The sequence below is a fragment of the Psammomys obesus genome, unplaced genomic scaffold (genome assembly GCF_907164565.1).
Source record: "Psammomys obesus unplaced genomic scaffold, mPsaObe1.curated_primary_1811, whole genome shotgun sequence".
Lineage (NCBI taxonomy): Eukaryota > Metazoa > Chordata > Mammalia > Rodentia > Muridae > Psammomys > Psammomys obesus.
This window is the reverse complement of record NW_026596463.1, coordinates 3,179,561-3,206,473: the sequence shown is the minus strand read 5'-3', so window position 1 is coordinate 3,206,473 and position 26,913 is coordinate 3,179,561. Positions and strand designations below refer to the sequence as shown.

At 39.5% G+C, this 26,913-nt stretch overlaps 1 protein-coding gene across 1 annotated transcript in view; it reads right to left on the bottom strand.

Moving 5' to 3' along the window:
* Positions 1–26,913, bottom strand: part of Ankrd31 (ankyrin repeat domain 31) — a 130,479-nt gene that overhangs the window by 14,100 nt on the left and 89,466 nt on the right. The window contains exons 22-23 of the mRNA XM_055598402.1: positions 3,997–4,978; positions 2,967–3,000 (exon numbers count right to left, since the gene is read on the bottom strand). Of these exons, the coding sequence (XP_055454377.1) occupies positions 2,967–3,000; positions 3,997–4,978 (1,016 nt within the window). The remainder of the gene's footprint in view (positions 1–2,966; positions 3,001–3,996; positions 4,979–26,913) is intronic.

Genomic DNA, 26,913 nt, shown 5'->3' with positions numbered 1-26,913 from the left:
AAAAAAAAAAAAAACCCTCAAGACTAATGGTATCATTAGAAAATTTCATCAGAAAGTTCTGATTCACTAAGAAAAAAAATTAGTCCTAAATTTGACACTGCTCTACTTTAAAAATACTCAAAGGGCCAACAAATCCTCCAAACAATATTAAGAATGTAAAAATATCCAGCATTATATGGGATCCAATAAAAATTAACAGGTACAAATTCAACAATATTAATAACAACATTAACTTGTTTAAATAACTCATCAAAAGGCAGGTATTGTCAGGCTAGATTCAATAAACAAGATCCACCTATATAATTTATACAATAGACAGACTTCATATTAAAGGAAGTAAGTAAGTTGAAAATTAAAAGATGGATGCATTTCTCATATCAACAAAAAACACAAGGAAACCGAAATGGCTACACTCCTAATAAAAATACTTTAAGCTAAAAATTACTAAAAATAGAAATTTTATGATGCTAAAAGGGCTACTGCTTCAGACAGATGTAACAATTATAGGCACACATGTGCTTAGACTCAGAAGAGCTCCAAAACACAGGAAGCAAAACTTGAGGAAAAACAGACAGATTAATAAGGATACTTGGCGACTTCATTGTCTTACTTTTAACAAGGAGGTACAGAAATCAAATGAGCAGAATATCAATTCAAAAGACAAGATTCAACTACTATAAAATTGAACACTAGACTTAACAAGAATAAGCAGAAATTTCTACTTAGGTGGCTTATACATGCACACCTATAATCCCAGCACTTGGGAGGCAGAGGAAGGGGGATTATGAGCTTAAGGGCAGCCTAGGCTAAAATAAAAATAGCACAATTATGTATTTAAAAACACCAAAGGCTGGTGGGATAGCTCAGTGGTATAATATTTGCCTAGAACATACATAAGAAATGAAATACTAAAAAAAGAAAGAAATGAAACCTGATAGTCTAGGGTCAGAGTGAAGGGGATGAGGACTTCCCCTATCAGTGGACTGAGGGAGGGGCATGGTAGGAGATGAGGGAGGAAGGATGGGATTGGGAGGAGAGGAGGGAGGTAGCCACAGCTGGGATATAAAGTGAATAAACTAATTAACATAAAAAATAAAAATTTAATTAAATAACTTTAAAAAAAAATGAAAAAACAAAAACAACCCAGGAGGCTAGCACTAACTGAATTTCAACAATAATCAAGGCAGCTTACTACTAACAGAAAGCAAAAGACAAATGATGAAACAATAGGGAATATATATTAATATATAAACAGCTGTTTTTATTTTGTTGTTGTTTTTTCACACAGACTCATAGGCAGTTTATTGAAACAAGAGTGCCTCTTTCAACTTATGATGCCAGGCCAACTGGTTATCCAAATTAGAAAATGTGAAAGGGCTTGGGATTGGTGGCTTATACATGTAATCCCAGAACTTGGAGGCTGAGGCAGGAGGATCACCACAAGTTAATATTAGCTACAGGAAGAGTTCTGGTCCATCCTGGGATACAGAGTAAGATACTGTCTCAAAAATAGATAAAAACATGCATACCCATATATAAAAATTATAGTCCCACATATATGTTCATATATAATTCTAGTTTATATTTAAATTAATATGAAAATTAATTTCGAATAAATCTTAGCCATAAAACTATAAAAATAATGCTCAGTCTTTAACCCTTGTCAATTATGTCCCTTGGGAAATGTAATTTATGAAGCCACAAGATCATGTGCCACAGTAATGACACCTAAGTCACCACCATAACCCCACAATTTCAACTACTAAAACTCACTACCTTGGCTTTAAGAGAACACTGTCAGGATTCTATGAGAAAACTATTGTCATTTTGAGTGAGACAAACCATTTTTTTTGTTCACTTTCATTTGGAACATAGATTTTTTTTGTTTTTTAATTTTTAATTAAAATATAATTACATCATGTCCTCCCTCCAACTCCATGTCCCAGCACTTGGGAAGGCAGACACGGGGATCTCTGTGAGTTTGAGGCCAGCCTGATCTGCAAGGCCAGTCCAAGACAACTCAGGCTGCACAGAAAAACCCTGTCTCAAAAAACAAAATAGAAAAACCAACAAAAAACAAAGCAACAAGGAAAAAAGAAAATATGGTCCATATGTTGTAGGAAAAAATTAATCATGACATTTGCAGATAAATAGATGCAACTAGAAAATATTCAATTGAGTGAGGTAATCCAGACAGAAAAACAAGCATTACATGTTCTTTCTCATCTATGGTTCCTAGCTCTGAATCTTTGGATGTGAATACATAATCCAGAGTAACTACAGAAACCAGGAAAGTAAAACAAAACCATCAGGAGGGGTTGCTAGAGAGGGAATAGCAGGATACAAGTGCAATGAAGGGGAAATGGAGAAAATGGAAAGGTGGCCTTAGTTAGGAAGTAGGGAGGGAGGTCAATACAGAAGGAAAAGGGAGGACAGATAAATCTGTCTGTCGGCTGGTCTGTTTCTCTTTCTCATGCGCGCGCGTGCATGCGTACACACACACGCACACACGCACCTTAAATGAAACCTCTTTCGTTGTTGGTTATGGAAGTCCAAGAGATTCCCAAAACAATACAAACTATTGCTGTTGCCCTGTTGTCTCCCAGAGGCTGAAGGTTAAGTCTCTATTATTGAAGACACCATGCACTTTGGACACAGGACTGAGCTAGAGAAGGTTTGAGCTAGATTTGTCCAGAAAGCCTTCACAGATAGCTTTCATAGAACCTAAAGGTGCTACGTGTGCTGACAAGGGAGGGAAACAACAAACAATCCTCCCTCGCTGTGCTGTCTATGAATCATAAATACGACCAACCCTGAAAGATGGCAGTTATACCTTGACACTAACCAATAGTTGCCTAATTAGACCTAACATCTGTTCAACAGGAGGGAAATCATGCTTGGTACTGGAAACCTAGTTAATCTTTGAGCCTACCAAGGCTATGGCATTAAGAGGAAAACCTACTTACCCAAATAATTCTTAAAAAGCACATGAAGAACCAGCTAGAAAAATTGGCAGTGGATCTGAACCAATCAATACTCGAATCAAAAACTAAAACCACATTGATAGCTAGGCATGGTGGCACACACCTTTAATCCCAGCACTCAGGGAGGCAGAGACAGTCCAATCACTGTTCGAGTTCGAGGCCAGCCTAGTTTACAGAGCAAGTCCAGAACAACCAAAGCTACCCAGAGAAACCCTGTCAAAAACCAAAACCAAAACACAAATCCACGGTGATAAGCAGCACACATATATACATGCTATCTAACACATCATACATGCATCTATCTACACTGTACGTTAGCAAGACTAAGATTAAGGACTGATCACCCTAGGCACTGGTGGTGATGTGGGACACCTACAACTCTCATGTACAAGGGGCACGTTCATTAGACTTTACAAACAATTGCAGCAGGATTCAAGAACTCCACTCACAGGTATTTACCAAAGAAAAATGAAAGTCTTATTTCATACCAAAACCCATATAACAAAATTCATAGCAGCTTTACATGTAATAGCCAATAGCTGGAAACAACATAAGTATCTATCAGGTGAACTGAAAAACTATGGTGTCCTATCTGGTTTTGTGTGTTAACTTGACACAAGACACATCAAGGAGAAAAGATCCTCAGTTGAGAAAAATGCTTTCATGAGATCCAGCTATAAGGAATTTTCTCAATTAGTGACCAGTGGGGGAAGGCCCAACCCACTGTAGGTGGTGCCATTTGTAGGCTGGTGGTCCTGGGTTCTATGTGAAATTTCCTCTTAAATTCTTCCTGCTACAATATAACTGACAGACTGCAGTTGAGAAACAAAGGTGGTTATGACTAAATTCTATCAGGGCAATTCCAGAATAAGGTAGGGATTTGCTTCCTAGGAATTTAATAGTTATGTTCCTCCATTTAGAAAGCACAGCCAAATCTTATTTCCTATATGCCTATTCTATGCTACACCATCACTACTTATAAAATCTGCAAGACTTCAGAGAAAAAAAATACCTGTGTTTTGAATTCCAGAACGTTATTTCCTGGATTAATTCTTCCACATAGTATCAAGTCTTTCAGCTGCACATTCTTCTTTCTGGGAGTTGGGCTGTGTGGTGAAGCCTTTTTAGTAGAATGCTGCTGGGCAGACACAGAGGAAGGAGAAATTGGAATGCTATTTGCATGTGAAGCAACAGAAGCTGTCTTTTTAAGATGGGGCTTTGTCTGATGCACAGTCTCAGTGTCCAAGACAGCCATCACCTGAGGTGCCAGAGGCTCTGCTATTCCCCCAGATGGTTGCTGGGAAGCTGTTTTCTTGTTTCTTCTTTTTGGATTACAATGTAAAAGATCCTGATTCTGAGGAACAGCTGGTGAACAGGCATCATTTTGGGAAAATATACTTTTATTTTCTGAAATATTTATAGTGCCAGTTATTGAAGGAGAACTATCAAATCCATTGCCTTTGACTGTAGTTTCTGTAAAAATATTTTCTATTTGAGGAGTAAGAACAGCAGGCTGGGATGATAATGTAATTTTCTCAGGGCTATCTGAGTGCCTAAATTTCAATAACCCACCCAAGATACAATCCTGTACATTTTGTTTAGAATTAATTTCATTTCCAGAGAATTCTTCTCTTCTCATTGCCTCTGTATTTAAACAAATGTTAGTATTCTGGCTGTCACTCTGTATTTCCAGAGACAATGGTATTTGTTGCACGCTTCTATAAGCAAGACTGACAGGAGAAAATGAGCTTGGCTGGGGATATGCTAAGTTTTCCACACTAGGAGGCTCTTGGTTCTTCTCACTAGAGATGTCTGAGCTACATGGAAGCTTCCTTACACTAATACCAGATAATGATGTGGCATTCTTATAGTTTTGAATCTTCAGTCTTATCTTTTTCTGTTTCTTTGCTACAACTAAAAGACTCTTTTGTCTTGTGGCCAAGTTAGCCAGTTGTTCTCTCAGGGCCCCGTGTTTAAATGATTCCATGGATACTCTGTAAGAACAAGAAAAAAATATTAACACAGAAAATTCTCTTCAAACATTTGGATATAAAAGATTCTTTCTCAATGTAAATCAGCTTTAAGTACAATAAAGTCTATATTTTTTCCTTTGCAAGAAATCTGACACTTAATGCAAGTTTGCCTTTAGAACATCTTTAAATTTACTTGTTTTACGTCTGTGTTTTGCCTGAGTGATATGGGTGCACTGCATGCCTGCCTGGTGCCTGACGTCATAAAAAGCACTGGGTGCCTGGGACTGGAGTTACACATCCCCGGGGACTGGCTATAGATGGTTGTGAGTCACCGTGTGGGTACTGGGAACTGAAGCCCAGTTCTCTGAAGGGGCAACAAGTGCTCTTAACTTCTGACAACTCTCTGGACCCAATTTGCCTTTTATTAAAAAAAAAGAATATAACATTATTATTTGAGTGAGCTTAAAATTAAAACAGAATTTTGATAACACTACTATACTGGTTCAAAGGTAGTGATTGGCAGCTGAATAAGACTACTGTTACTTAATTTTTAGTTTGCTTACCTGGTTTAAAAAAAAGGGTGTAAGAAATTAATATATGGGAGTAAGTTCTACTCAGGCTCCCTTAGCTATAGAGTACAAGATTGTTTTTGAATAATCATACTTCCATGAGACTTGAGAATGTAGTTAGTTCATTTGTGTTCTGAATCTGTCTCAAGGTATTTTCTGGGAGAAGGATCTCCCAGACAAAACACATGCCTAGGCACTTTCAATTCTAACACCTCTGACTCTGAAAGACTAAGGTACAGAGTGACTCATCTCACCCTTCACATTTGTCTTTTGGTTAAGCACAAGTCCCTCACTGACATTGGCTTCATTGGTTCTCAAACTTTTTGGCCTCAGGACCTATTCGTACTCTTGAGGAACCCAAACATTTTTTGTTTGTACACATTGTATCTATCACCATTTATTATTTTAGAATTAAAACAGAAAATAATTAAAGAGGGATATAAAATGTATATTTTATTAGCTAGGAAGTGGCCTTTGGGAAAAATTCCACTGAATACTAACAAGTGAATTAGAACAAATAACATTCTAGTATTATAAAACATAGCTTTAACTTCACATAAAATGGTCTCAAGGATATACCAGGAACCTACAGTATATACTTTAAGAGCTACTGTTTTAGGAAAAAGCATTGCAGAAATAGCTTGCCTTCCTAACAAAGTTTATAGGTGCTGATATTGAACCCAGGCTGTGATAACAGCACTAGTATATATGAGGGCAAGAAGAAGTTAGACAGGCAAACAACTAGTAGAGTAAGATATAAGCAGAATAAGAAAAGAATATATGTGAAATATATGTAAAAGAAAAGGAATTCACAGAAAATACAAAAGCGTTCTCTTTAGATCACCCTCATCAAGATTGAAATCTTACAGCAACAGTAATATGATTGCGATTCTCAATTAAATGGGAACATTTCAAAATTATACTGTTTACAATAAAAGAGAATTGAAGCTAGGAGACACTCAAAATCTCCTAGAAATGGCCAACAGTCAATTTCTCATCAGTTGATAGAAATTCACTTGCTTATTAGGAAAACTACTTAGGAAGAAATAAAGAATGCATTAAAAAAGCAAACTTGGGAGCTGGAGAGATGGCTCAGAGGTTAAGAGCACTGGCTGTTCTTCCAAAGGTCCTGAGTTCAATTCCCAGCAACCACATGGTGGCTCACAACCATCTATAACAAGATCTGGTGCCCTCTTCTGGTGTGCAGGCAGAATACCATATAAATAATAAATAAATATTTTTTTAAAAAAGCAAACTTAAGCTTACTTACGTATTGCTTGTCTAATTGCAACCTGCCCTGTGGGAGCTCCTCATCCTACCCTATGGCCTTGGGGATTCTGCCTCTTGGTGGAGACCCCAAAGACTAGACCTTTTCTGCCAACCCTCTCAGTCTTCTCTTTTAGGCCATCTTCATTCCTTGGAATCAGCCTACTATCTTCAGAAACACTTTCTACTAGGGACCCCCAGTCACACTGGGATGGGACTCTGGTAGTAAAATTTCATTATACTTCCTGTCATTTATTACACTGTCTACAGACTTACTCTTAGCTCTATAGCTGCCTGCTTGCAGAAGTCTCTCCTCACACCCTACCTGCATTCCTGGGACCTCTGCTTCTTGGTACAAACTCACCTGCCACCCAGAATTTTTCCTATGGCTTTTCTCAGCCTTTTCCTCTTAGTCTATCTCTACGTGTTTCTGCTACCCCTGGCCTGTAGAAGCATTCTGTACCAGGGACCCAACAGCTATAACTATTGCTTAGGATCCAAAGAGGGCAGCTGCAACCAAAGAAAAGAACAAAGGCAAAACCAGTTGTCAACAAGAAATACCTCAAACATTACAACTCCAGAAGCCTAGATCCCAACACAAAACACAAACATGAAGAGCCAGGACAGCAGGAGTCAGTATCCTCTAGCAGAAGACAGTAACCCTGCTGCAATAGGCTCTGAGAAATGCACTATAACTGAAGCACACGATAAGGACTTCAAAATAACTATCATGAATATGTTCAAGAATCCTAAAGAGGATTTGAATAAAGCCCTTACTGAACTCTGTGAAAACAAACACACCGTTGAATGAGCAATAAAAATAACTTAAGACATGAAAGCAGAATTTAACAAAGAAAGAAAACCAACTATTAAAGAAAACTCAAACTGAAATATAACTGGAAACGAAAATTTTAGGAAGTCAAACAAAAACCTCAAAAGTAAGCCTCACCATCAGAGTACAAGACACAGGAGAAAGAATATCAGACTGAAGACAAGGTAGAAGAAATAGATAGTGCAGGCAAAGAAAATGTTAAATCTAAAAAAAAAAAAAAAATGTAGCCACAGAGACTATTTTAACAAATTCATAGAAGAAAATTTCCCCAATTCAAAGAATTGCCAATCAAGGTACAAGAAGCATGCAGATGACCAAACAGATGACCAGAAATAAATTCCTCTCAACTAAATGTGCAGAACAATAAAAGGATATTAAAAGCTGCAGGGAGAAAGACTAAGCAACATAAAAGCAAGTTCATTAGAAAGTAAATGATTTCTCAATGGAGACTCTAAAAGCCAGGAAGGCCTGGAAAAATATTCTACAAACTCTGAGAGACTACAGATATCAGTCCAGACTATACCCAGAAAAAAAAAATAATCATAATTAATGGAGGAAGAAATGCATTCCACAAGAAAGCCAAACTTAATTTCTAGTTACCAATCCAGCTCATAAAAAGAAAACAAAAAACTGGGATCCAAGATGGTAGCAACCAGTGCGTACCATATCTGAGGAGCAGAGGATCTGAAACTCTGAAACTGGTAAGTGGAGGAGCAACTGAACTCAGAACATTGATATTGAGGCTTCCTGGGAGAAAGGGGACAAACCCTGGGCTGAGACCATTACGATTCAGGTCAACCACGGACTTCTCCTGGGAACTCAATTCCCAGGCACCTCCCCTTTAACAGGCTTTCATAGTCAACAGTGGCGGTGCAGCTGTGGAGCACAGCTCCTAGCCCACAATACCCCGCTTGAGATTTGAGACAGAGAATACTCAATCCCTCAGCACGTGCCCTCAACAGGCTTCCCCTTTTCCCTCCTTGGAGGAGGCTACAGAGGTGGCTCACCCCGTCAGCCACAGAGTGAGGTGCCTGGCCCTAGCTCCTAGCACAGAGCGCAGTGCCGGTGGCTCCACCAGGCCAATCAGGCCTGCAGCTCCCCAGGCGGTTCCAGAAGGCATCTGTGCCAGCGGCCTCCTAGTTCTGTGGTAGTGGCTGGACTTCCAGTAGACCTCAACACCAACCCCCCAAGTTCTGCGGCAACACAGGGATTCTTGGGACAGCATTATCAACATTGAAGCCCCTGCTCTGTGGGTCTACCAGTGAAGTCGAGGCAAACAACTCCTGGAGCCCAGACAGATTTGAATACCAGAAAGACAGGACTGAACACCACTGAGGTATTCAGGAAATCAGCACAAGTATATTGCACCTGCAAACAGTGCTAGCATCTGTACCTCCTCCTGCGCCGGCACCCTCCCCCACATTCCAAGTGCTAGCACTCACTCCTTCAAGAGACACTTCCACGCACACACCCATGCTTGCTCACCAGCACTTGTGCACCTGCGCCTGCGCCCTTCCTGATTGGCTACAGCTGACACACCAACACTCACTCTCAAACCAGTGGACCTCTCTCATCTTCCTGAAGAACACTCCAGAGAAAGACGGACCCAGTCTGAACTACAGACTCCAGGAACAAACAGTGAAGGTTACAGATAAGCAGATGGCCAGAGGTCAGCGTAAAAACACACCCAACAAAAATCAGGACACTGTGGCTTCACCAGCAACCCCCCAAATCAACGGATATTTCAATTCACCAGAAACAAAGGAAAATGACTTTAAAGCTATGCTTACCCAGTTCTTAGAGGCACATAAAGAGGAAATGAATAAATCTCTCAGAGAAATAGCCATACAAGTGGAGGCAAATAAAGAGGAAACCAACATAGCTCTCAAAGAAGTAGCCACAAAAATGGAGGCAAATAAAGAGGAAATGAACAAAGCTCTCAAAGAAATACAGGCAACTACACCCAAACAAATAGATACAAGTAGAGGCACAATTAGTGGCATAGAGAGAGGAAACGAACAAAAAAATAGAAGTCATGACAGAAAGACAGGAATCCACATTCAAACAAATGAAGGAAATGGTGCAAGGCATGAAAACAGAATTGGAATCAATAAAGAAAACACAAACAAAGAAAACCCTGAAGCTGGAGAACTTAGAGAAAAGATCAGGAACCACACAGGCAAGCATCACCAATAGACTATAAGAGATGGAAGAGAAAATGTCAGGTGTTGAAGATACACTTGCTGAAATTGATACTTTTCTCAAAGAAAAAGTAAAATCGGAAAAATTCTAAACATAAAATATCCAAGAAATCAAGGATGCCATGAAAAGAAGAAATCTAAGAATAATAGGAATAGAAGAAAAAGAAGATTTCAGACTCCAAAGGCCCACAAAATATTTTTTAAGAAAATTTTCCCAACTTAAAGAAAGAAACTCCGTAAATATACAAGAGGCCTGCAGAACACCAAATAGAGCAGAAAAGAAACTCTTCATCTCACATCATAGTCAAAATACTACACCTACAGAACAAAGAAAAAATATTAAAGGCAGCAAAGGAAAAAGGCCAACTAACATATAAAGGTAGACCTATCAGAATCACACCAGACTTCTCAACAGAAACTATGAAAGCCAGAAGGGTCCAGGCAGATGTCATGCAGACTTTAAGGAACCACAGTTGCCAACCCAGATTACTATACCCAGCCAAGCTTTCAATCAACATAGATGAAGAAAGCAAAATATTCCATGGCAAAACTAAATTTAAACAATATCTACATAGCAACACAGAAGATACATAGCCCTACAGAAGATACTAGAAGGAAAACTCCAATCCAATGAAAACAACTACACCCAAGAAAACAGGATACAAATAACTTTCACAACAAAAATTAAAAGAAAACAAGCAATGAATCACAGTAACACCACCAACTCTACAATAAAAGGAACGAGGAGGGGGCAAGATGGCAGCGCCGGGAGGACTCTCATTCTGAGGAGCAGCACAGCAGGATTGGCACAGTGACCAGCAATCAGAACTCGCGGCCATAAAACACAAGTGGTTGTGTTTCTCAGGTGAGAGGATACCCCACGGTGGGGGATTCGATCAGCTTTAACTCACCCGGCAAAACCGCGGAAGAGATCCCCGTTCCGCCAGGCGCTTGGTCGCCAGCCCAGAGCTACCCGCCAGCGCAATCTGGTCACGGTCCCAGACTGAACTGTGGGCCCACAACACCATAGACTGGATCTCCCAGTCGAGAGATAACCCCACGGAGCAGGAAACAATTGGGACCGACCCCAGGTTACCCAGACATCCCCTGGAAAAGACTCGGGTTCCGCGGGTGCCCCAGGAGCCAGCCCGGACCCAGAGCCGGGAGGGACAAAGGCGCCTGCCTGCACAGAGCCCTGCCTGCGCGCGTGATTCGCCGCCTCAGATAGAACTGTGGGCACCAGGGCAACAGGGCACCAGACTGCGTGTCTCTGGCAGGAGGAAACCCCCAGCGGAGGGGGTCAGCAGCTCTAACGCTTAGGACACCCAGCACCAAAACACTTCCTGGACTCATGCAGACTCTAGTGCAGGCAGAAGCGCTGTGCTCTGCCGCCATTGTTGCGTTCCCCTGGGGCACTGGGACACACAGCTGCATCCTCGGACCTGCAGGAGTCGAAGAGCCATTACAGCAGCCCTCAGATACTGTGCCAGGGATCGGCCAGTTGTCCCTGGCTGGACTGCCAAAACTGTAGGAATCCCTGATCCTTCAGGGGGGCTGCACCCACAGCATCTGGACCAGAGCAGTGCCTGTAGCCGCCATCCCAGACAGAGACACACAGCTTCTGGTCCAGAGTGAGGCACCCAGCCTCCAGACCAGAACAGTGCCCCCAGGTGCCAAATCAACCTAGGTGCACATTCTCCAGGTCCAGAGCAGAGAAATCAGCCTTTGGCCCAGAGACTTGCTGAGTGCACCTCCCACTTTCTCAGACAGAACTGTGTGCCCCAGGATAACAGACTGAGTTTCCCTGTTGGGAGAAAACCCCATAGCTAGGGAATCAGCAGTTTCTTCAAGAGGACTGTACATGGAAATTTAGTGAGCAGCAGCACACTAAATTTATAACAAGAAACCCAGCAGTGGGGCAGCTGTCTTGAGAAATTTTATGGGTAAGAGGAGATCCCCCCCTGCCTAACATAGACCACAGCTACTACTCAGGGCTATAAACCTGAGGTGAGCAGTGGCATCTCCGGAGAAACACTGGCCATACAGTGACCATAACCAAAAATCAGAGAAGGACTCCTTCAGGAAAAATCATCTTCCGGCCAAGGGGATACTCCCTACCTCAGGACTCCAGGAAGCACAGAAACTAACAGCCAAAACCTAAATCAGCCCAATGGGTAGAGGTCAGCGTAAAGGCTCAACCAACAAAAGACAGAGCAATATGGCATCTCCAGAACCCAGCCATCCAGGGGCGAACAGCCCTGAACAATGCAGCATAATAGAAAATCAAGAAGAGGACCTTACATCTATGTTGATGAAGAGGATAATAGAGGAGACAAATAAAATACGTAAAGAATTAGAGGAAGATAAAACCAAACAGATCATGGCTATCCGTAAAGAAATGGAGGAAGATAAAGACAAGCAAATTAGGGCCATCCGTGAAGAAATACGGGAAGATGCAGCCAAACAGCTTGTGGCCTTCAGAGAAGAAATAATTAAATCACTGAAAGAAATCAAAGAGACAGAGTTGAAGGAACTAAAAGAAAAAGAGGAAAATACAAGCAGACAGGTGAAGGAGGTAAACAAAACAACTCAAGACCTGAAGATAGAACTAGAAAAATTAAAGAAAACACAAATGGAGGAAATAATGGAGAGGAAGAATTTAGGGAAGAAAACAGGAACTACAGAGGTAAGCATAACCAACAGAATACAAGAAATGGAAGAAAGAATCTCAGGTGTAGAAGATACAATGGAAGAAATCGATGTATCTGTCAAAGAAAATGTGAAATCCAAAAAATTCCTGACACAGACCGTCCAAGAAATCCAAGACAATATGAAAAGACAAAATTTGAGAATAATAGGAATAGAGGAAAAAGAAGACTCCCTTCTCCAAGGCCCAGAAAATATTTTCAACAAAATCATTGAAGAAAATTTCCCCAAGTTAAAGGAGAAGCCAATAAGGATACATGAGGCCTACAGAACACCCAACAAATTTGACCAGAAAAGAAAATCCTCCCGCCACATAATAATCAAAACAGGAAGTATACAGAACAAAGAAAAAATACTAAAAGCTGCAAGGGAAAAAGGCCTAGTAACATATAATGGCAAACCCATTAGAATCACACCTGACTTTTCAACAGAAACTATGAAAGCCAGAAGGGCCTGGACAGATATCATGCAGACCCTAAGAGAACACAGATGTCAACCCAGGCTACTATACCCTGCAAAACTCTCAGTCCTCATAGACGGAGAAAACAAGATATTCAATGACAAAAACAAATTTCAACAATACCTACACACAAATCCAGCATTACAGAAGACACTGGAAGGGAAAATACAACCCAAGAAAATTAGCTTCTGTCAAGAAAACACAGGAAATAATTAACCTTACTACAGCAAAACAAAAAGCAACCAAGCACACAAACTTATGAACACAGCCAACATCAAAATCAAAGGATCTAACAGCCACTGGTCATTAATCTCTCTCAACATCAATGGACTCAACTCTCCAGTAAAAAGACACAGATTAACAGAATGGATACGTAAACAAAACCCAGCAATCTGTTGCATACAAGAAACACACCTAAGACACAAAGATAGACATTACCTGAGGGTAAAAGGTTGGAAGATGACTTTCCAAGCAAATGGACCCAAGAAACAAGCAGGAGTAGCCATTCTAATATCTGATAAAATAGACTTTCAACCAAAAATAATAAAAAGAGATGAGGAAGGACACTTCATACTCATCAAGGGAAAATTCCACCAGGAAGACATCACAATCCTGAACATCTATGCCCCAAATACAAGAGCACCCACATTTGTAAAAGAAACATTGATAAAATTTAAACCACATATAGATCCCCACACATTAATAGTGGGAGACTTTAACACCCCACTCTCAACAAAGGACAGGTCAACAAAACAGAAATTAAACAAAGAAACAATATCTCTGACAGAGGTCATGAATCAAATGGACCTCACAGACATCTACAGAACTTTACACCCAAACACAAAAGAATTTACCTTCTTCTCAGCACCTCATGGAACCTTCTCCAAAATAGACCATATAGTTGGTCACAAAGCAAGCCTCAACAGATACAAGAAGACTGAAATAATCCCTTGTATCCTGTCTGATCACCATGGAATAAAGCTGGACTTCAACAACAACAGAAATAGCAAAAAGCCTACACACTCATGGAAACTGAACAACTTGTTACTAAATGACAGCTGGGTCAGGGAAGAAATAAAGAAAGAAATTAAAGCCTTTCTAGAACTCAATGAAAATGAAGACACAACATACCCTAACTTGTGGGACACAATGAAAGCAGTGCTAAGAGGAAAGTTCATAGCACTAAGTGCCTTCAAGAAGAAATTAGAGACAGCTCATTCAAGCAACTTAATGGCCCACTTAAAAACCCTAGAAAAAGAAGAAGCAGACACACCAAAAAGGAGTAGACGGCTGGAAATAATCAAACTCAGGGCTGAAATCAATCAATTAGAAACAAATAAAACAATTCAAAGAATCAATGAAACCAAGAGCTGGTTCTTTGAGAAAATCAACAAGATAGACAAACCCTTAGCCAAGCTAACTAAAAGGCAGAGAGACACCACCCAAATCAACAAAATCAGAAATGAAAAGGGGGACATAACTACAGACACTGAGGAAATCCAAACAATCATTAGGACTTACTTCAAAAGTCTATATGCCACAAAATTTGAAAATCTAAATGAAATGGACAATTTTCTTGATCGATTTGACTCACCAAAGCTGAATCAGGACCAGGTAAATCAACTAAATAGTCCTATATCCCCCAAAGAAATAGAAGCAGTCATCAAAAGTCTCCCATCCAAAAAAAGCCCAGGACCAGATGGCTTCAGTGCAGAATTCTACCAGACCTTCAAAGAAGAGCTAACTCCAATTCTCTTCAAACTATTCCACAAAATAGAAACAGAACGAACATTACCAAACTCATTCTATGAAGCCACAATCACCTTGGTACCTAAACCTCACAAAGACTCAACAAAGAAAGAGAATTTCAGGCCAATCTCCCTTATGAACATTGATGCAAAAATACTTAACAAAATACTTGCAAACCGGATCCAAGAACACATCAAAGATATTATCCACTATGACCAAGTAGGCTTCATCCCAGGTATGCAGGGGTGGTTCAATATACGGAAATCCATCAATGTGATCCACCATATTAACAAACTGAAAGAAAAAAACCACATGATAATCTCCCTAGATGCTGAAAAAGCATTTGACAAAATCCAACATCCATTCATGTTTAAAGTACTGGAGAGATCAGGGATACAAGGCACATATCTAAACATAGTAAAGGCGATATACAGCAAGCCTATAGCCAACATCAAACTGAACGGAGAGAAACTAAAAGCAATCTCACTGAAATCAGGGACAAGACAAGGCTGCCCACTGTCTCCATATCTCTTCAACATAGTGCTGGAAGTCCTTGCTAGAGCAATAAGACAGTCGAAGGAGATCAAGGGGATACAGATGGGAAAGGAAGAAGTCAAATTATCACTATTTGCAGATGATATGATAGTATATATGAGTGACCCCAAAAACTCTACCAGGGAACTCCTACAGCCACTTCAGCAAAGTGGCCGGATACAAAATTAACTCAAAAAAATCAGTAGCACTCCTGTATACAAAAGACAAAAGGGCTGAGAAAGAAATTAGAGAAACAACACCATTCACAATAGCCACAAATGACATAAAGTACCTTGGTGTAACCCTAACCAAGGAAGTCAAAGACTTGTATGAAAAAAATTTCAAGTGTCTGAAGAAAGAATTAGAGGAAGATATGAGAAGATGGAAAGATCTCCCATGCTCATGGCTTGGCAGGATTAACATAGTAAAAATGGCCATCTTACCAAAAGCAATCTACAGATTTAATGCAATTCCCATCAAATTGCCAACACAATTCTTTACAGACCTGGAAAGAAAAATTCTCAACTTTGTATGGAATAACAAGAAACCGAGAATTGCTAAAACAATCCTCTACAATAAAAGATCTTCTGGAGGTATCTCCATCCCTGATCTCAAGCTGTACTATAGAGCAACAGTTATAAAAACTGCATGGTACTGGCATAGAAACAGAATGGTGGATCAATGGAATCGAACAGAAGACCCAGAAATAAACCCACACACTTACGGACACCTGATTTTTGACAAAGATGCCAAAACCATACAATGGAAAAAATGATAGCATCTTCAACAAATGGTGCTGGTCCAACTGGATGTCTACATGTAGAAAAATGAAAATAGATCCATACTTATCACCCTGCACAAAACTGAAGTCCAAGTGGATCAAAGACCTCAACATAAAACCAGACACATTAAATCGGCTAGAAAAAAAAGTGGGGAATACCCTAGAACTCATTGGTACAGGAGAAAACTTCCTGAACAGAACACCAACAGCACAGGCTCTAAGAGCAACAATCAATAAATGGGACCTCATGAAATTGAAAAGCTTCTGTAAAGCAAAGGACACCGTCATCAAAACAAAGCGACTGCCTACAGATTGGGAAAGAATCATCACCAACCCTCTATCTGACAGAGGACTCATATCCAATATATATAAAGAACTAAACAAGCTGAAAAGCAACAAACCAAGTAATCCACTTAAAAAATGGGGAACAGAGCTAAAGAGAGAATTCTCTGCAGAGGAATATCGAATGGCAGAGAAGCACTTAAAGAAATGCTCAACCTCATTAGCCATTAGGGAAATGCAAATCAAAACAACCCTGAGATTTCACCTTACACCCATCAGAATGGCCAAGATGAAAATCTCAAGGGACAACACATGCTGGAGAGGTTGTGGAGAAAGGGGAACCCTTCTCCACTGCTGGTGGGAATGTAAACTGGTACAACCACTCTGGAAAGCAATCTGGCGCTTTCTCAGACAACTAGGAATAGTGCTTCCTCAAGATCCAGCCATACCACTCCTAGGCATATACCCAAAAGAGGCGCAAGTACACAACAAGGACATTTGTTCAACCATGTTTGTAGCAGCTTTATTTGTAATAGCCAGAAGCTGGAAACAACCCAGATGCCCCTCAACTGAAGAATGGATGCAGAAACTGTGGTACATCTATACAATGGAGTATTACTCAGCAATGAAAAATAAGGAAATCATGAAATTTGCAGGTAAATGGTGGGACCTGGAAAGGATCATCCTGAGTGAGTTGACCCAGAAGCAAAAAGACACTCACGGTATATACTCACTCATATAAACATACAATATAGAATAAACCCACTAAAAGCTGTACATCTAAACAAACTAAGCAAAAGAGAGGACCCTAACTAAAATGTTCAATCCCCATCCTGAAAGGCAAAGAGGATGTACATCAGAAGAAAACGAAAATAGGAAACAACCTCGGAACCCGCTACAGAGGGCCTCTGAAAGCCAGAAGAAAACAGGAAACCACCTTGAAACCTGCCACAGAGGGCCTCTGAAAGCTTCTGCAGTATAGACTGTCAAAGCAGATGCTGAGCCTGATGGCCAACTGATGGGCAGAGTGAATGGAATTTTATGTAAGAAGTGGGAAAGAGTAAGAGCTGGAGGGAACGGGAACTCCACAAGCAGAGCAACAGAACAAGATAATTTGAACACAGGGAACTTCCCAGAGACTCCTACTCCAACCAAGGACTATTTGTGGAGATGACCTGGAACCCCTGCACAGGTGTAGCCCATGGCAGTTCAGTGTCCAAGTGGGTTACATAGTAATGGGAAGAGGGACTGCCTCTGACATAATCTGATTGGCCTGCTCTTTGATCACTTCCCCCTGGGGGGGAGCAGCCTTACCAGGCCACAGTAGAGGACAATGCAGCCACTTTTGATGAGAACTGATAGACTAAGATCAGAAAGAAGGAGAGGAGGACCTCCCCTATCAGTGGACTTGGGGAGTGGCATGCATGCAGAAAGGGGAGGGAGGGTGGGATTGGCAGGGGAGGAGGGAGGGGCTTATGGGGGGATACAAAATGAATAAAGTGTAATTAATAAAAAATAAAGAAAAGATTTAAAAAAAAAAAAAAGGAACGAACATTCATTGGTCACTATTATCTATCAGGGAAAGGCACTTACAGAGGTCCTAAATCAATTGGACCTAATAGATGTCTACAGAACTTTTCACCCAAACTCAAGAGTATACCTTCATTTCAGCACCTCATGGAACCTTCTCCAAAATAGACCATATATTTGGTCATAAAGCAAGCCTCAGCAGATACAAGAAGATTGAAATAATCCCTTGTATTCTATCTGACCACCATGGACTACAGCTGGACCTCAACAACAACAGAAATGGCAAAAAGCCTACACACACATGGAAATTGAACAAGTCCCTACTCAATGATAGCTGGGTTAGGGAAGAAATAAAGAAATTAAAGATTTCCTAGAATTCAATGAACATGAAGGCACAACATACCCAAACTTATGGGACACAATGAAAGCAGTGCTAAGAGGAAAATTCATAGCACTAAGTGCCTTCAAGAAGAAATTTGAAATATCTCATACAAGCAATTTAATGGCCTACCTGAAAGCCCTAGGGGAAAAAAAGAAGCAGACACACCCAAGAAGAGTAGACAGCTGGAAATAACCAAACTCAGGGCTGAAATAAATAAATTAGAATCAAATAAAACTATTTAAAGAATCAATGAAACCAATAACTGGTTCTTTGAGAAAAATCAACAAGATAGACAAACTGTTAGCCAAACTAACTAAAAGGCAGAAACTACCCAAATCAGCAAAATCAGAAATGGAAAAAAGGGACATAACAACAGACACTGAAGAAATCCAATCAATCATTAGTTCTTACTAGAAAAGCATATATGGCACAAAATTTGAAAATCTAAATGAAATGGACAATTTTCTTGATATATCCCATTTACCAAAATTAAATAAAGATCTGGCAGTAAGATTGAATAGTCCTATATCCCCCAAGGAAATAGAAGCAGTCATCAAAAGTCTCCCTTCCAAAAAATAGCCCAGGGACAGATGGTTTCAGTGCAGAATTCTACCATTCCTTCAAAGAAGTGCTAACTCCAATTCTCTTCAAATTATTCCACAAAATAGAAACAAAAGGAACATTACCAAATTCATTCAATGAAGCCACAGTCAACTGGATACCTAAACCACACAAAGACCCAACAAAAAAAGAGAACTTCAGACCTATATCTCTTATAAACATTGATGCAAAAATACTTAATAAAATATTGGCAAACCAAATCCAAGAACATATAAAAGATATCATCCATCATGACCAAGTAGGCTTCATTCCCTGCATGCAGGGATGGTTCTATATACAGAAATCCATCAATGTAACCCATCATATAAACAAAATGAAGGAGAAAAACCCCACATGATCATCTCCTTAGATGCCATAAAATTATTTGACAAAATCCAACACCCATTCATGTTTAAAGTCTTGGAGATAACAGGGACACAAGGCACATACCTAAACATAGTAAAGACAATATACAGCAAGCCTATAGCCTACCTCAAACTAAACAGAAACTTAAATCAATATCACTGAAATCAGGGACAAGGCAAGGCTGCCCACTCTCTCCATATCTCTTCAACATAGTACTTGAAGACACACACGGTATATACTCACTTATAAGTGGATACTAGACATATAACAAACCTACAAAAATCTGTACACCTAAAGAAGCTGAGCTAGAAGGAGGACTCTGGGTATCAATCCTCATGCAGAAAGGCAAATGGGACAGACATTGGAAGAAGAAAAAAACATGCAACAAGTGAGAAGCCCACCACAGAGGGCCTCTGAAAGACTCTACCCAGCAGAGTATCAAAGCAGATGCTGAGACTCATAGCCAAACTTTGAGCAGAGTTCAGGGAATCTTAGGAAAGAAGGGGGAGAAAGAACGACCTGGAGGGGACTGAAGTTCCACAAAGATAGCAACAGAACCAAAATATCTGGGCCCAGGGTTCTTTTCTGAGACTGATACTCCATTCAAGGGCCATGCATGGATATAACCTAGAACCCCTGCTTAGATGTAGCCCATGGCAGCTCAGTCTCCAAATTGGCTCCCTAGTAAGGAGAACGGGGGCTGTCTCTGACATGAACTCAGTGGCTAGCTCTGGAGACCTGGTAAGCTAGGATCAGATGGAACGGGAGGACCTCCTCTATCCATGGACTTGGAGAGGGGCATAGGAGTTGATGAGGGATGGAGGGTGAGACTGGGGGAAGGGGTTGAGGGAGGGTGCTACAGCTGGGATACAAAGTGAATAATGTATAATTAATATAAAAATAAAAATTTAATTACAAAAGACAAAAACTTCCAAAAGGAAAACTCCAGTCTGAAGAGGTTACTACACCCTAGAACATAAGAAATGAACAATCCTAGAACAGTAAATGAAGTGGAGGAGGGAGCTCACACTGTAACAGCAAAGTAACCAAAAATCAAGAAACACTCCTCCTTGATAACTCTCAATATTACTGGTATCAATTCCTCAATAAAAAGGCACAGACTATCAGGCTGGATTAAAAAACAGGATGTGTCTATTTTGCTGCACCCAAGAAACACACTATACAATCAAGGACAGACATCACTTTCGGATAAAAGGATAGAACAAAGAAGCAAGAGAGTGTAGCCATTTTAACATCTGACAAAATAGATTTCAAACCAAAATTAAGTAGAAGAGACAGAGGATACTACAAACTAATTAAAGGGAAAAAGAGGCACCAAGAGAATATTGCAATTTAAAACATTTATACATCAAATATAAGGGCAGTCAACTGTATCAAAGAAACACTACTACACCTAAAAATCACAGTGACCCTCACAAAGTGATTTGGGTGACTACAATATATTGCTCTCACCAATAAATAAAATAAATAAACCTAGAGAAAAATAAACAGAGAAATGCTAAAGTTAAATAACATCATATATCAAATAGATCCATCACATATCTACAGAACATTTCACAGAAACCCGAGAAGATATTTTCTTCACAGCAGCTCATGGAATTGTCTCCAAAATTGGTCACATACTTGGACATAAGCAAATCTCAAAAAATACAAGAAAACTGAAGTAACACCTTGTAGCCTATCTGATCACTATTGATTAAGGTAAAAATCATTAACAGAAAGTATACAAACTCATGGAAAATGAACAACTCAGAACTGAGTGGAAAGCTGGTCAAGGCAGAAATCAAGAAGGAAATTAAAGACATTTTAGAATTGAATGAGAATGAAAAAACAGCATACTCAAACAAATGGGACACAATGAAAGTAGTTCTAAGAGACAAATTCATAGAATTAAATACCTACACCAAAAACATTGGAGGGACCTCATATCAGACACTTACTGACTCGCCTGAAAGCTCCAGTACAAGAAAAAAAAATAACACCCAAAAAGACTAGATGGCGAGAAATAATAAAACCTGGGGCTGAAATCAATGAAATAGAAACAAAAGAACAATATACAGAATTAATGAAATGAAGAGTTGAGTAAATCAGCAAGACCGATGAACTATTAGCCAAATGAACTAACTGACTGAGAGAGAAGATCCAAATTAATAAAATTAGAGATGAAAGGAGGACAAACTTTAAAAATCTATAATCCACCAAACTAGAAAACCTAAAAGAAATGGATGAATTTCTTGATATTTATGACATACCAATGTTAAATCAGATGAAATAAGTAATTAAAACAGACCCATAATCCCTAGTGAAATAGAAGCAGTAATTAAAAGTCTCCCAACCAGACACAGACGAAAAGGTCAGTGCTGGACATATTAAGTGAACATGCCAATATTCCTTAGACACTGAAGAGACATTTCTTAATTCTTTCTTACAAAGCTACTATTACCGATACCAAACCATATAAAGTTCCAATAAAAAGAAAAAAATTATAGACCAATATATCATGAACATACATGAAAAAATTCTCAAATACTTATAAACCAAACCCAAGAACACATCAGAAAAATTATCTATCACAATCAAAATGGCTTCATCTCAGATATGCAGAGATGATTCAACACACATAATTCAATAAATGCAATGCACCACATAAACGGACCAAAAGACAAAAAGATCACCTCACTAAATGAAGAAAAAGGTCTTTGACAGAATCAAATATCAAATATCCCTTCATGATAAAACTCCTGGAGAGTCTACAGATACAAAGGACATAACTTAAAAGGTAATTTACAAAAACCCACAGCCAATACTAATAGAATATTAACAGAGAGAAAGTCAAAATATTTCCACTAAAATGAGGCCATCCTACTAGAAATAATCTAGATTCAATTCAATCCCCATCAAAATTCCAGTACAATTCTTCACAGAAACTGAAAAAAATTCTTCCAACTTCTAATGGAATAGAGAAAGCACCGGATAGTTAAAACAGTCCTGAATAATGAAAGAACTGATAGTGGTATCCCCGTCCTAAATTTCAAGTTATACTATATAGCTATAGTAACAAAAAGAACAGGGCATTGGCACAAAACTGGATACTTTATCAATGAAATTGAACTAAACATCTAGACTAAGTCAACACATTTATGAACACTGCATTTTAGCCAAGAACACAAAAATACAAACTGAAAAAAAGACAGCATCTTTAACAAAGAGTGCTGGTCAGACTGGGTGGCTACACATAGAAGAGAAAAAAAATTGATCCAGCTGCTTACAACTCAACTCCAGATGGCTCAAGGACCTCAACATAAGACCAGGTACCCCAAATGTGATAGAAGAGAATGTGGGAATAAGCTTGAACTCATTGAAACAAGAAAGGACTTCCTGAACAGGACACCAATTTGCATATGCACTAAAGCCAACAATTAATAAATGGGACTTCATGGAGCTGAAAATCTTTTGAAGGCAAACAAAGGACACCAACATTCAAGCAAAGCAGGCTACAGAATGAGAAAATAACTTTACCAATTATACATCCCATAAGGGTTACCATATAAAAAATACTAAACAACCTAAACACACACACAAAACAAATATATAATTTAAAATGGGGTACAAAAATAAATAGTTCTCAAAAGATGAAGCATAAATGGTTGAGGGACACTTAAAGAAATGCTCAACATCCTTAGCCACCAGGGAAATGTAAATTAAAACTACTTTAAGATTTTATCTTACACCAGTCAGAATGATCAAGATCACTATAATGTGCTAGTGAAGATACAGGGAAAGCATAACAGTCTTCCATTGCTGATGGGAGTGCAAACTTGTACAGGCACTACGGAATTCAGTGTGGTGATTCTTCAGGATGATAGAAATCAATCTACCTCAAGATCCAGATGTACTACTCTTAGGCGTATACCCAAAAGACACTACAGTCACAGAGTCACTTGTTCATCCATGTTCATTGCTGTTCTAGCCAGAATCTAGAAAAAGTCTAGATATCCACCAACTGAAGAATGGATAATGAGAATATGGTACATTACACAATAAAATAGTGTTCAACTGTTAAAAAATGAAATTATGAAAATTGAAGGTAAATGGGTAGAGCTAGGGAAAAAAAAATCATTGTGAATGAAGTAACCCAGACTCTAAAAGATAAATATTGAATGTTTTCTCTTATATGTGGAAATTATTTTCCATGCCTTTGATAATATGTGTTCTACAGTTCAAAAAACCACAGAGGTTAGGCACCTAGTAAGGGACTAGGAGAAGAGAATTTCCCAAGGAAGGGAAACAATATACTGTTATGGAAAGACAAATGGGAAACTAGAATAGGAGGATTTAAAAGGATGGATAATGGAAGAGAAGGATAAAAGAGAGAATATGGGGAGGAACAGCTAATACTAAAAGCCATTTGAAAACCCATGTATTATGTATACAATGTTCTCTCTGCATGTACACCTGCATACCAGAAGATGGCATCAGATCTCATTATAGATGGTTGTGAGCCACTGTGTGGTTGCTGGGAATTGAACTCAGGACCTCTGGAAGAACAGCCAGTGGTCTTAACCTCTGAGCCATTTCTGAACCCCTGCTTGGATGTAGCCCATGGTAGCTTAGTACCCAAGTGGGTTCCCTAGTAAGGGGAACAGCGACTAGTTCTGACATGAACTCAATGGTTGGCACTTTGACCTCCTCCTACTCCTGGAGAGAGAAGCAGCCTTGCTAGGCCACAGAGGAGGACATTACAGCCAGTCCTGAAGAAACCTGATAAGCTAGGGTCAGATGGAAGGGGAGGAGGACCTCTCCTATCAGTGGACTTGGAAAGGGTCAGGGAAGAGATGAGGGAGGGAGGGTGGAGTTGGGAGGGAGTGAGGGAGTGGGCTACAGCTGGAATACAAAGTTAATAAACTGTAATATTTAAAAAATAAAAGATAAAAAACAAAAACCAAAACAAAGCAGAAAAGAAAACCCATGTAGAAAACTACTACTGTTGATGCTTCCTAAAATATATACATAAATAAAAGGAATCTAAATGAAGTCACCAAAGAATAGGGGGTAAAATTCCCCAACTAGATATCATGCCACAGTAAAACCTCCAGTGTCAGGAATGGTTTAATGCCTTGTTGAGTCATTGGCCAAAAAAAAGTCCCTTGGAAACCCCCAAACATCAAAGGCTACTGCCAAGAATATTGTTTTTTTTCTCTACAACTTGATGGTAAGGCCCTAATGCTGAGGACACCAATTATTTATGTCAGGGAACATGAAGAAGTTGAACTCGTACCTAAACAGAAGCTTCACCTTACTGACTAGTGTTCACGGTACTGGAAGGTGCTACGCACACTACCCGAGGAGAAAAGCAATCATTTGCACCTCCTAGCTACAACCCCTGAAACCTACAACAGTGGCCTGTTTATAGGATATATTGGTACAGTAGTGGCACAAACACTATGGGAGTAACCAACTCCCATAAATCAGATTGGATTTAAGGTCCATTCCATGAGATGGAACCCACACTTGACACTACTAAAGTGACCAAAAATCTGACAATAGATAGCTCATGGGCCTAGAGAAAAACCTAACGCTACCATTCTGCTAAAGGAACATGGGGATAAAATGGTCCTAACTACATCCTCCTATACTCACAGATCAGTTCCTTACTCAGCCCTCATCAGAACAGCTTCTTCTTGCAACAGATGGAAGCTAATGCAGGGAGTAAGAAAGTTTGGAGCACTTAGTCCTGCAGAGAATTTACAGAGACTATGGCAGCATGCAGTGTCCACATAGGTTCAAGACAGATGGGGTTCCAGCACTGACAGGGGGAAGTGGACAGGGGCTCCCACTCTGAGCCAATAAGCTATCTACAACTGATAAACCTTGGTGAAAAAGACCCAAAAGTTTTCTCCAATGAAATTTCACTGGACTTATTAATCACACTTCAGGGCAGAGCCCAAGCCCAGGGGTAGTTTGCCAACACAAAATAAATTCAATGTTATTTTTGTAAATTTTTTGTTTCACTTTGCTTTTTTTCTGTCTTACAGTCTCTTTTACTTGTTTAATCTGGTTTCCATTTGTGTGCGTGTGTTTCTTGGTTTCTGTGTTTTTTAAGGGCACTTGAGAGAGAAAGAACACAAAGTTGGATGGGCAGGATCTGGGAAGAATTGAGGTAGAGGAAAAATATGATCAAAATATATTGTATAAAAACTTTCAATACAAATTAAAACCAGAAATACTGTATGATTAATTCTACAAGAAGGTATTTGTATACATAGCTAAAAGCAATTAAGCCAGTATGGCATATAGAAAATAAAACAAAGACAAAAGACTTATAAATGAGCCTTTAAGAGCTAGTTTTTAGGTAAGTTCAGAAAAGGTAGATACATAACAGATGTCAAATGGTTTTAAGGCAAAAATGCAAATAAAATATTTTTAAAATTTGAACATAAATAAAGAGGGCATTGTAGCCAAGTCACGAAAAACTAATTTTTAATACGCCCAAAGAAAAAGCTATAGAATATTTTCTCAAAAAAGCATAAGAAATATATCACCAATATTGCATTATATAGTTCCTTAATGACCCTAAGGAATATAAAACCTCAATCTGAATGACATTTGTGATATCAAAAAATTGACGTAGCTAATCTGATTATGAACAATGCAGGGGTGAGAAAAGATGGGAGCTAAATGTTACATGTGAGATGAAAGATGAAAGGGAACAGGAAGACACAAAGGGAGAAGAGGGTATTGAGATAAATATAGAAGAAAAAGTAAAACAAATTTTAGTTGGTGGAAGTGGAGGGTGCATCTGACTCTTCTGCCTGCTTCTGGACACTTTTCCTCCTACTGGGTTGTCTCATCCAGCCTTGACAGGAGGCTTATTGTATCCTGTTATGCTGTGTTTGGTTGATATCCCTGGGAGGCCTGCTCTCTTCTGAAAGGAAACAGAGGAGCAGTGGATCTGGGGATGGGGTAAGACCATCGCTCGGAGGAGGGGAAGGATAAGAGGCTGTGGTCAGAATGTATTTGAGAGAAGAATACAGAAAAAGCATAAAAAATTAAACAATAAAGCTTAATTCACATGCTAATCAAAACCTGACATTGAATCAATGAAAATTTCAGTAGCTTAGTGCTGTTACTATGACAAATAACAGTGCTGTTATTATGACAAAAGGCATCACAAGAGAGGAAAGGGTTAATTTAGCTTACAATTCCAATTCATAGTCCATCACTGCAGGGAACTCACAGAGGAAAGAGCTTGGGACAGCTGGTTACACCACATCCACAGTGAAGAGCATAGAGACACGCATGCACCCACGTTGCCTGCCTTCCTTGCTTTTCATTAGCTCTCTCCTCTCTTACGCAATTCATGGTAAAATAGTGTTGCCCATACTGGGCTTGGTCTTCCTACATCAATGAACAATTAAGACAATCCCTCACAGACATGTTCACAGGCTAACCTGATCTAGGTAATCCCTCACTGAGGCTTTCTTCCCAGGTGATTCTAAATCTCAAGTTGACAAAACTAACCATCACATGTAGGAAAGAAATTTACCTGTAGGATACATGACCAGAAAATTTTTCAAAAGCCCATGTATCTTCAGTTACCTCACCTTTGCCAATGGTATGAAAGATACACATTGGAGAAAAGATAGCATGTTCAACAAAGAGTGCTGGGAAAGCTGG